We start from the raw sequence: 12,725 nt of genomic DNA, 5'->3' as shown, positions 1-12,725 counted from the left end.
TGTGACCTTTGTAGGGGCTCCTAACCTGGTATAATGCTTGTGACCTTTGTAGGGGCTCCTAACCTGGTATAATGCTTGTGACCTTTGTAGGTGCTTCTAACCTGGTATAATGCTTGTGACCTTTGTAGGGGCTCCTAACCTGGTATAATGCTTGTGACCTTTGTAGGGGCTCCTAACCTGGTGTGATTGATGTAATTTCATGAATTTCAGACAATGTTTAGAATGAAAGTCTTTTTTTTAAATTTGTTTTGCCATGTTAGCATGGCTTGTTCAGGCGTTGATTTGAGGCAGGATTTTTATGGCTGGAGGCTCTTACTATTGCAAACCTTTCAGCAGTTTTTCAAGTAATGGTTTGATTTTTTTTAATTTCACAATCTTAAGAAATGCAACCAGTCATAAAGTTAACAAGAGCATTTAGTAGTACCATGGAATATCAAAATATCTATGTGCACCGGCACAAGTGTATGTGCATACACGCAACAGACTTCCCAGTTTTTATCTACTAAATTCACTCAAAAAGCATTAGTCCTCCTGGGGCTATAGTAGAAAGCACTTGCCCAAGGTATCACACTGTAGGCGAGGGAACCACTTAACCATGCATTTATGTCTAAGAACAGTGCTTGTTACCTTTGTAAGACCTCTTAGCTTGTTCCAATTGTTGCAACTGGCTGATTTCTGAACTAAAACATCTGCAGTGAAAATAGGGTTGGGAAAAGAACTTGAGACCTGGTACCGAATGTATGCGACATATTGAAATTTATCAAAGGTACTGAGAAACTAAGTGGTGGAGTCTTAACTGGTTGGTGTAGATGTTTGCACCTCCATCCAAATGAGGGTAAAAACAAGTTAATATATTTGCTATTGAAGTACCAGCATAGACATTCAGCTGGAAAGGGAACGAAAGTGCAATCCTCATCTCTTATAATATATTTTAGAGAATAGGTACTCATAGTTGCTTTTCATATGATAAAAAAAACAATAGTTAAGCTTGTGATAAAATATTATACAAGAAGCATTAAAAAGCTAACTAGAAATGTGTGTGTGTGTGGGGGGGGGGGGTAGATAGTGAAATATAGGCCTTATGAGTGAAATTGAGTTGATAGAAACAGTGCAAAGTCCTGTTAGATGGTTTGTAATTGATCTTTTCACCTGGTTTAACCTCTGCATTGAGCTCTATGCGTGTTTTCAGTGGAGTTCACTCTTTCAAGTTTTGGGGCCAGATTTGGTTACTTTCCTTTTCCCTACCAGCTTTGGAGACTCTGACTAAACTATTAAACAAATTGTGTGTGTTTTATTTTAAATAAATCTCTATAACTGAACTAGCATTGCAAATAGCAATTATGTATTCCTGCTACCACAGTAATTAAGGATATTCTTAGAATTTTTATAATGTGAGGAGCTGATTGCAGAGCACAGTCAGATTCTCTTTGTGATGCACTGGATTCACTAGGTGGAGCCAGCTCTCTGAAATCAAATTCTGCCAAAGTCAGCTATACTTTTCATTCTTTGGAGGCTAATAAAAATAATATACCAATTATAATAGGAGATTAACAGATGTGTGAAAACGTTGGACTGTGTGTGGTATGTGCTCTGAGTTCAAATCCCACCATGGTCTACTTGGGCAATAAACTTAATCACCTGGTTGTAACACCACCACTGCCACCACCTGGCACATTGAGTGTTTAGAGAAATTTGCTCTGTTGCAAACATTATGACCAAGTTCCATATCTAAGGATACCATCCTCTCTAACTTCCACTAGTCATGAGAGCCCTGTAAAAGGCTATAAGTACTGCCTTTCCTACTGAATAAAAGATGTAAAAAAAAAAAACCCAATTACTGATGCAAATATTTTAGATCTTAATAACAGTACCGTATTAGTGGGTCTCTTCAACAACACTCTTGGTTTCTTTCCAAACTATTTCAAATATTCTCTTCTTTATCCTCTTGTTTTCAATTTTGTAAACATACTCGTTTTTCTACTTGGTACAAAATCCCTGATAAAATTTAAAATTTCTTTACTATATAAGTTACTTATCCATAAATAATGTAATTTTGCTTTGTTTGTGTAAAGATATTTGTCACTAATTTTCTGAACTGTTTTGTTTTAGTTCAAAAACCGCCGCTGCCTCACTGAAAGAGAATGTAGATCGGTTGCATATAATTTCAAGTTATTGGAAGCTAACATGACTACTAACAGGACAGCCCTTTGTACCGAACATTGCCCTGTCGGATATATTGAAAACCCAGATGATCCAAATAGGTGCCTGAAGTGCAAAGCCAGATGTCCAAAAAGTTAGTTTTTAATTTGACTTCTTTTTTCTTACCATAAAATCTTTGAAAATGATTTATTTTGTGTTGAATGAATTGCAGCAACTTTCATCACTATCATCTTCATCATCATCATCATTTTACACCCACTTCTCCGTGCTAGCTTAGTTTGGGGAGGTCATCACCGTCTGAGTTATGCAGCATCACACTTCACAGACTCTCGTTTATTATTTGGTCTGTTTTAGGTGGCGAGCTGGCATAATTGTTGACACTAAGGGCAAAATGCTTTGCAGCATTTTGTCCGTCTTTAGGTTCTGAGTTCAAATTCTGCCAAGGTCAACTTTGCCCTCCATCCTTTCAGGGTCGATGAATTAAGTACTAATGAAACACTGGGGTTGATGTAATCATCTAGTCCCCTCCCCGAAAATTTCAGGCCTTGTGCATTTAGCAGAAAAGATTATTTGGTCTATATACCCTGGCAAACAAAAATCCCTTGTTTGCACATTTTTCATTTTCATAGTATCGTTTCTGTCTTTTTCTCTCTGTTCCTCTATTCCAGATTCTCAAAGCAATTGTTTAAGATATTCTTCAATTCTTTCAATCTCTCAGATTCTTGTAAATGTAGAACTATATCATTCTTAAGTTTCCTGATACTGTACTTAGTATTTTATCAATGCACTTACCTGTATTGAAGAGGTAATGGCGATGACAAACAGTATTAAGAATTCTTTTACAAGAGTTTGTTTCTGCTAACTCCTCTATAATTTATTCTTCAAATGAGAAATTCAATCCTTAAAAAGGCTTGGATTTGAGCATATTTCAGTTTATAGAAGTCTACAACATTTACAATTTGAGTAAAATAATAACTCTTGTCTTACATTGCTGAATTGTATGATAAGCAATTAACTTCTAGATCTTTCTCAGTTTTTAATATACAAGGAAAAGATAGGCTGGATTGTTAAGAATTTTGCTTCTCAGTCACTTGGTTTAGGGTTCACTCCCAATGCAAAGCACTTTGAGTGTGGTGTCTTAAACAAACCTTTGGGTTAAAACCCTGTGAGTGAATTCAGAAGATGGGAAATGCCAAAAGCCTGTTGTACGTGTGTGTGTGTGTGTGTGTGTGTACGTACGTTTGTGTCTCCTTGTCTTGATATTTGTATGCTTACTGTAAACAACCTTATTGTTCATATAAAAGCAATATCATTTGTTTGTAATCCTCCATGAAAAACCGATCTGGCTATTGAGCTGTGTATGTTCAAAGGATTAAAGGAAATATTACCTTCTTCAAACTGTAACATACTCTAAAAAGTACTTTATATTAAACTACAAGATTGTTACTGATGAAATTTCATGATTTCTATTCTTTTTCTCTGTAGAATGTCCTGCCAAAGAAGTGAAGAGTATCTCATCTATCCAAAGTCTAAAAGATTGTACTGAAATAACAGGAGAATTGATTTTACAACATCTTAATGGTAATTTTTTTTCTTTCATATCAGTGGTATCAAACATACAGCCCTGAGGCTGGATATGGACAGTGGCAATTTTTATTTAGTCCAGCCCTGGCTCAATTTTATAAATAAAAGATAGAAAATGTATGTCTACAGAGCTGGAGTTCAACTAGAATTGTAATTAACACTGGTTCCTGTTAATCAAATTATTGCACTTTTGGCAGTCTTTCCTTATCTCAGCCAATAGAAAAGAAGATTATGAATCCATATGCTAAAAGATGTGACCTATTTCTCCTTCATTTTCTTTATACATGCTGGGCTAAACCTCTCCCTCCCCTTGATGATTCACTGCTACTAGGCATCCAAATACACTTTGAACATCCAATGCTGAGTTCCAAATAACTGAAATAGTGAAACGTATGCAATATAACCATAAACTTCTTTGTTTTTTAAACTCTTATTATTTTTTCCTTTATTATTTTCAGGTGTTCTTGCTCAAGAACTGGAAGCAAATCTTGGGCAAATTGAAGAAGTTCACAATTTCATAAAAATTACCAGGTCAGATGGTTTAGTATCTTTGTCATCTTTCAAAAGCCTGAAGGTTATACACGGCAAGAAACTGGAAGATGATAGGTAGATAAAGTTTCTGCTTTGATTTTCCTTTTTAAACTTGTAAGAAGAAATTTTATCATTATTTTTTATTCAGAAGACAGGATATTTTACTATTATCATTAGATGCAGCTTTGGCCATGAACATTGTTCCATAATCATGTGATTTCTGGTTCCATCCTATTGTATGGCACCTTGGGCTTATTTCTTTCATTGTAGCCTCAAACTGACCAATGCCGTGTCAGTGAAATACTTAGACAGATATTGCACAGAAGCCTGTTGTACATATATGTGTATGTACATGTGCGTGAATGTTTTTTTTCTTTTTCCCTCCCACATATCCTTGCATCAACACTATGTAGGTGACAGTGATACTTCTGTGAACAATATGTCCTTTAGCTCAGCAGTTTTGATGTGTGAAGATCAATGCAATAAAAAAAATACCTTAATAAACAGGTACAGCTTGGTGACTGGGAAGGTATCCAGCTGCCGAATAATACTTTAAGAAATCTCATCTAACTTGTACCAGCATGAAAAAGTGGATGATGTTAGTGAAGATGATGATAGCAAAGACAACTGCAATTTCATATGTTTTTTGTTTTTTCTTTTTCTCCTGGTGATGTAGTTTGGACAATAGTTTTTCACCATTTGTCAAGGATCTCGTGGGATTTCTTTCTTTATATTTTTCCCGTCAATTCAAATTGTCTATAGTTTATATCTGGCCTGATATTTTTCTGTAGGTTTCAGTCATCACTACTTTGATATTTATGTGTTAGCATAATCCCTCAATTTGTCAGCAGTGATTGATTTTATGGGCTCAGAGGTTGTTTAATTGTTCTTCTAATCGATGATACTAACCAACTAAATCAAGATGATGTTTTACCATTGTGTTTGAGGTTTTGCTGGTCCCTACTGAGAGGATTATATGATCTATTCTCATTTTCAGATATGCTCTCTACCTCAGAGATAATGAAAACATTGAAGAGCTATTTTCTAAAGATGTAGAAAAGAATCTGGTTATAAAGCGAGGCAAGGTGTTTTTCCATGATAACAGACGTTTGTGCCAACACAAAATTCGCGAACTAATGAATTATACCAAATTGAATGCTTCCAACCATACAGAGCATGACATATCTACCTCGAATGGTGATCTTATTCCTTGTAAGTACACATATTTTCATATTTTACATGAAATAATACAAAGTATTTGTTCATTTTTTTCATCCCTTCTATTTGCATGTGTTTGTATAGTCCAGTGCTCTACATCCGGTATGTCATGGCACACTGGTGTAACACAAGACAACGCTTGGTGCGCCACAGTGTAACTTGAATCTAATTTTCTTCCCCTATACTTTTAGTTATATTTTTAGTTCAGATGTGCTGCCGAATATTGAACAGAATATAAGTGAAAAAAGGTTCTGGTGCACTGGTATAATCTGATATTGGGATATAACTAATGCTTTTCTGTAGAACAATTAATGAATTTAAATAGTAAATAATTTTACATGTAATTTTAAAGCAGTGAATTGGTGGAGTCATTAGTGTTTTCAATAGAATGCCTCACAGTATTTGTTTCAATATTCAGCATTCTATGTTCAAACCGTGCCATGGTTAACTTTGCCTTTCTGTCTTTTGAAGCCAATAAAAAGGTAACAGTCGTGGGTAGTGTTGTAGCATTATATGAGATCCATGGTGGTATATATTCCAACCCATTGCCTAACTATTGTCAGCCCTGACATGGCAGCCTTTCCTGAGAACATTATCAATAGCATGTAGAGGAGAGGCTTGCGTGCATGAGCAGCTGCAAGTCTTCAGAAAATCCTTACCTGGGTCTATGCATACAACTGCAGATCTTCTGCTCCCATATAATCAATCAGGTGAAACAAGAAGGTGTTACACCCAATGACTGGTGTAGCAGCTATATGGTCAGCTGCTGCAAGGATAAAGGAGATACCTCAGATAGAAACAGAAATATGAAACTGCTGGACCAGGCAATGAGAGTAAGAGAGAGAGAGAATTATAAGCTGATTGATTACGAACAAAATTAGACTAGATGAGTCCTTTGGTTTTGTGCTGGGGAGCAGTATTCTAGATGCACTCTTCCTTGTGAGGCAGTTGCAGAAGTATCTAGCTAAAAGTAAACCATTGTAGTTGGCACTTGTTGATTTGGAAAAGCTTTTGACAGAGTCCTTTGCTTTGTTTTCTGGTGGTTTCTAAGGAAGTTAGGAGTAGACAAATGGCTTGTTAGAGCTGTGCAATCCATGTCTAAGGGTTCTGTCAATAAAGTGAGAATCAACCATGAATACAGTGTTGAATTTAGTGTACAAGTAGAAGTTCACCAGAGCTTGGTTCTCGGTTCCCTCCTATTTATCGCATGGGAACCACTATATGTTGATGATCTCACTTTTATTGTGGAATATGTAACAAATGAAAATCAAATTCCAGATTTGGAATCAAAGGGCAGTAAAGTTAACCTAGAAAAATACAAAGTTGTAATAAACAAGAAAGCAGATAAGTCTCTCTTCCTGTCAAGTAAATGGCCCTGCTCAGTATGTAGGAAAGGTATTTGAAAGAATTCCATTTGGTGTACCCAGTGCAAGCTATGGACACTTAAGAGGGTGCAATGGAATCACAGGTAGTTTAACAAAGAAAGTTGTCTTCATATGTGGCAGATGCTCAAGAATAATAAACATTGAGGACAAGCAAGAATTAGATGTTTTCAAATGGTCAGAAAGCACCCGAAAGGTTGTTTCTGTTACCTGACCAGATTAGAAGAGGAGGAGAATGTTCTGAAAGTATAATTGCTAGAATCGGAAAAGGACGGATAAAGTTCACAACAAAAGACCTCTCTCACAGAAAGAGTGAAAGGCAGATTGTATGATGCCTGTGTATGAATGGCTATACTCCATGGTAGTGAGACTTGGGCTCTGAATGCAGAGGGTGTGTGAAGACTGGAGAGGAATGAAGCTAGTATGCTCCAATGAATGTTCAACATCAATGTACTTGTACGACAAAGTGCAGATGTGTTGAGAGAAAAGTTAAGCCTAAGCTGAATCAGATGTAACCTGCAAGACAGGAGACTTTAATGATTTGACCATGTGATGTGTATGGATAAAGACACATGTATAAATGAGTACCGATTGCTTAACTCGTTAGCATTCAGGTTACCCTGTCAAATGTAATGCTTAATCATTCACATTCTTTTTAATTAATCATACATTATCTTGTAACTTTGATATTGCAATGATGTGATTGTATATTTTTAGAATGACATTGTAGGGTAGGTGTGAGAGGCTAGTTCTTGGACAGTTTGAACAGATAGAATATTTTGGCCAGATATGGCCAGTTTAAATGCTAAAGGGTTTAAAGTTGATGGAACCTGCAGAAGAGGGTGACATGGGATGAAGTAGCGAGAGCTGATCTGAAGATGTTGAGCCTCGTGGAGGAGGTGGCAATGGTCTGAGATGAAGTTCTACAGAATATCTGTCCACCTTAGTGAAACTGGAAGCCACTTCCATCCATGCTGCTCCCCATTTGTCTTGCAAGTTACTTGGTGACCTCACCAGTACTGGTGCCACATAGAAAGTACCTAGAACACTGTGTATAGTGGTTGGCATTAGGAAAGGCATCCTGCCATAGAAACCAGCATGGTACAATCCTCTGGCTTGCCAGCTCCTGTCAAACTATCCAGTCCATACCAGCATAGAAAACGGATATTAAATGATGGTGATGTATCATCATCAGCGTTTAACTTGATGTATGTGTGCGTGTATATATGTATATACACAGTAATACTTCACCTGATGAGGACTTGCTTTATAAGACCCTGGGTTTACAAGTTGTATTTTTCAAGCACAAGGTCCAAATTTTGAATGAGGTGCAAAAGTTTCTGCTACCATAACAAATGCTTCAGCATATTACCAAGACATTTATAGAGAGCAAAAAAAAACTTCCTCTAAGCAAACAACTCTAGTCTAGTTTTGTTAAAAAGAAATCTACAAGTCCGTCTATGAGTGCTTGTGAATTGGTGATCGCGTCTACAAATGACGGTGCACACAAGTCTAGCGCAAGTGAAGATGATTCAGAAAATGATTATAATGATGATATTTTTTTTTATAAATAATCTTGACATTCTTTTTACTTTACATTAAATATCCTGTACATTCTATTGTTTTATTACTATTTATTTATGAGTATTATAGATTTTATAGGTAAAATATTTTTCTGGGAACAAATTGGTAACATTGCTACTATGGGAAATTTTTACTCTGCTTTATGAGTGCTCTCCAGGAACAAATTAACTTGTATATCGAGGTATTGCTGTGTGTGTGTGTGTGTGTGTATATGTGCTTCACTGGCATGTGTAAAAAGATTCGAGCGAGATCATTGCCAGTACCGCCTGTCTGGCTCCCGTGCCGGTGGCACGTAAAAAGCACCCACTACACACTTGGAGTGGTTGGCGTTAGGAAGAGCATCCAGCTGTAGAAACTCTGCCAGATCAAGATTGGAGCCTGGTGCAGCCATCTGGTTCGCCAGTTCTCAGTCAAAATCATTCAACCCATGCTAGCATGGAAAGCAGATGTTAAACGATGAACAATGATATATATATATAAAGTTCTACACAAAGACAAATTAAGTAACTGTTTTATGAGGAAGTTTCATTGGCAAATCAGGAATTTAAAATGTATAGCTTGTAAATAGGTCCCGCTAGTCTGTTCATTAATTAGGCATTTGATTAAAATTGCTTTGTTTGTTATTTCAATTCTCGATACTCATTGGGGCTACTTTTCTCATTTAAAAACCATATTAAATTCAGAATAATTTAATAAGGGTGCAATAAAGAAAATGTTATTAAGAATATGTGAGATAATGTAATTTTATTTATTGTAAAAATGTAATTATAAATATTTAAGTTAGAAATACAAATTTAAACTAACTTTTTAATTACTTTTTTTTAAAAGAATTTTAAGAACATTAGAAATATTATGTATTCAACAAAGATTATAGCTTTCTTCCAAAAGGGCTACACTTAAGGGAGTCAAAAACCATCCAGTTTAAATGTGTAAATATAAAAGATGTTTCAGTATTTAATTGTAATGCTATAGATGCACAAGAGGTGGAGGGTTGTGAATGAAACTGACACAGATCCGTTCTTCAATTGAATGGTTTCAAACTAATACATATTTATTTCTTGATATTAAAGAGTTCAAAGGATTCATTTTCTACAACTAAAACAACTTAAAATTATAAAATAAGCAGAAGGAAATACTAGATATCTTCTCCCACCCCAATATATTTTAGCTATATAGACTTCATACTTACCAGGAAAAAGTATGCACTGATAGATGTGAATGTTAAAACTTCCCTAAGAGAAGAATGTACTATCAAACATGGGGACAAATTGTTGGTGACCTCAATATAGGTGCTATGTGGACTTAGATATGCAAGGGGATCTGGAGAAGGTTTAAAAACTGATGCTGCTAAACATAAGTTCAGAGAGGTTCTGGGTGATGCATATGGCAAAAAAGAGGTGGATATAGAGGCTGACCCCTTCAGCATTTGAACCTGCTGTATCAGGGCCAAATATTCTATTTATTGTATGTTCAAACCAGCCTGATCCAGTTTGTCACACCTACCCTACTATGTCAGTCTAAAAATAAACAATCAGATCGAAATCTCAAAGCCACAAGATAATCCAGGATTAATTGAAAACAATGTGAATAAATAAGCAATACATTTGACAGAGTAATCTAAATGTTAAAGGGTTGAAATATGAAGAACGACTAGGAATTCCTGTGAGACAACCTGGTGTGAGTCCCAGTTAAAATTTGCGGTTGAAACAAAGTATCGTCCAGATGAAAGGTGATACACCTGCAGAATATTGCTGTAGATAGTCATGAAAGCTAAAAGACTGGTTTGGAAAGACTTGAGGAAATGGAGCGCAGTTAAAAAGAGTATCAAGCAGCTAGAAGTGAAGCTAGACAGCACATTGGCAAAGCAAGTGGTTTGCCAGTGTTTCACAAAATCAGAAGCATGGGATGTTCGATATTGCAAAGTAGTGTATCAGTATGAGTAAAGTTATGGCTAAGATAAGGTGTCTTTGGAATGGCAGCAGCATCACTCTTACAACAATGAGATGAAAGATGCTCAGAAGTGATCCTACAAGAAGTAATTGCTTGCAAAGAATGTGTGAGATGAATCAAAATGAGGTAAAGAAGACCCAGTTGAGGAACCAGCTAGTGAAGCTGACAGTTATATGGTTGAAATAGCTTTTTAGGATATGAAAGTGGTGAGTTGCTAAAAATCACTGGTGAAGCAGAGCTGAAGCCACTTAATTAGTCAACCACTTATAGTTCAGGAAGGGGCCATATTCAATGATTAGCATAACAGTATCATCATCAATTGCTACAAAAGTAAAATTACTTCAGAGAGAAGCAACTACTGTGGTAGCAGCAAACCAATGGATGAAGTTATGGTAGTAACAGAAATAGTTATGGGACAACTTTAAATTTGCACAACAGGCAAAATACCATTGATGTCCTCTTCTTAGAGAGACAATTACAGAAGTTCTTTTCTAAGAACAATACACTAGTATTTGTTTTATCTGGAGAAACATTTTAACAAGATTTCTGTAGATTGGAATCCTTATGATAAAAAGATAGGTGTCTATCATGGGCTCATTTCTCAGTTCCTTCTATTTATTGTTGTTCTCTACATTATGAGAGAGGTGTAAATTCTCTATGTTGATGACTTAATATCCATGGCTAATTTGTTAAGGTGTTGGAGAAGAAATTCCAAACATGAAAGTAAAGTTTAGCATCAAGGAAACTTTATAAAAACAAAATGTTTAGTTAGCAGGGGAAAAGACAAGACTCTCCTGCCATCTGGGAGATGGCCATGCTCAATCTGCAGGAAAAGAATCGGTAAGAATTGCTTATAGTATAGTACACAAGAACTGCAGTAGAATCACAAGCAAGCTAATAAAGTTAGACTAACAGTAACAACACTCATAGCTGACCTAATTAGTAGTGGAGGAGGAGGTTTAAAAAAATGGAGTAAGAACAGAGTGATAATGGCTTGGTATTACTTGTGCCAGCTTGGAGGATTCTCTCTCCAAGTGAAGGGCAGATTATATAGATCTTGAGTACAAAGTGCAGTGTTACATGGTAGTGAACCATATGTATTGAAAATGAAGGATGTGCAAGAACTGGAGAGAAATGAGCCAAGCATGCACTGTGAGATATGTGTTTAGGAACAATAGAGAACTGATGAACTGTGTGTTGAGAAAAACTGAGTCTGAAAGGAATCAAATGTAATGTGCAAGATAACAGACTGCAATGGTAAGATCATGTGAGGCATATGGATGGTCAGATAAAAGTGTGCTAGGTAATCCAGGTGAAAGGAACTTAAATGCAAGAGAAGAAGACATGAGAGGTATCTGAAGCTAATCTCTGATGGTTGAATGTCATGAAGGAGGGCAGCAAAAGTAGTTGGGATGCAGCAAACTGCCGAGAACTCTTCTAACCCATGCAAGCATGGGAAAACAGTTGTAAAATGACAGTGGTAATGGTGTTTGATTTAAGAAAAAAATTTATTTTTTTTATCAATTTTTACATTTGTTCTCCATGCTGGAATGGGTTAAACAAGTTCATCACAATTTAGTCAATTTTTACTGGGAACCACTGTGTTGATAGACTGATAATTAGGTTTAATTTTTGGCACCTGCAAAAGAGAGTTTGTTCTGTTCTCAGCAAAACCAGACTAAAGAGTCCCTTCCACCCAACTCTTTTACTTCTCCTGGTCCTAAAATAAAATAATTCACCTTATTTATAGATTATATTTTACATAATTCTAGATAATGCCTCTAAAGAATTACTTTACATCCTGATAATAAAATTGATTTTTCTTCTTTGTTTTAAATTCTAGGTCAGACCAAAAATTTGAACCTCACTATTATATCAACTGCTTCAGCATTTGCAATTTTGAAATGGAACAGGTTTGAAATGGATGATTCTCGAGAAATGCTTGGTTATGTTATATATTATCGTGAAGTGTGAGTTCAAATTTAGTTATCATTTATTTTGTCTTTCTCTCTCTCTCTCTCTCTCTCTCTCTCTCTCTCTCTCTCTCTCTCTCTCTCTCTCTCTCTCTCTCTCTCTCTCTCTCTGCTACATTGTTTAAATGATGGTACAGTGTAGTGTGAAGATGTACCTTCCTAGCAGTTGGTGCAATAGTACAGGGGTTCCTACATTAGCTCGTGTCTAAGTGAAGCTTCCCTAACCTTATATATGATATAGTTTTATATATATATATATATTTCATGGTTTCCTTCAGCTTTGCTTATAACTCTTTCACTAAGTTTACATTATTCTCATAATAATTCAACCTCTTCCCATAAA

The 12,725-nt window shown here is 36.0% G+C and overlaps 1 protein-coding gene across 2 annotated transcripts in view; it reads left to right on the top strand.

The window, feature by feature from the left end:
- Positions 1-12,725, top strand: part of LOC115209076 (insulin-like peptide receptor) — a 171,239-nt gene that overhangs the window by 104,940 nt on the left and 53,574 nt on the right. For both annotated transcript variants that reach the window (XM_029777174.2, XM_029777175.2), the window contains 5 exons: positions 2,110-2,293; positions 3,646-3,741; positions 4,203-4,350; positions 5,273-5,487; positions 12,253-12,379. In XM_029777174.2, the coding sequence (XP_029633034.1) occupies positions 2,110-2,293; positions 3,646-3,741; positions 4,203-4,350; positions 5,273-5,487; positions 12,253-12,379 (770 nt within the window). The remainder of the gene's footprint in view (positions 1-2,109; positions 2,294-3,645; positions 3,742-4,202; positions 4,351-5,272; positions 5,488-12,252; positions 12,380-12,725) is intronic.

The sequence above is a fragment of the Octopus sinensis genome, linkage group LG3 (genome assembly GCF_006345805.1).
Source record: "Octopus sinensis linkage group LG3, ASM634580v1, whole genome shotgun sequence".
Classification (NCBI taxonomy): domain Eukaryota; kingdom Metazoa; phylum Mollusca; class Cephalopoda; order Octopoda; family Octopodidae; genus Octopus; species Octopus sinensis.
This window is presented reverse-complemented; position numbering and strand designations above follow the sequence as displayed.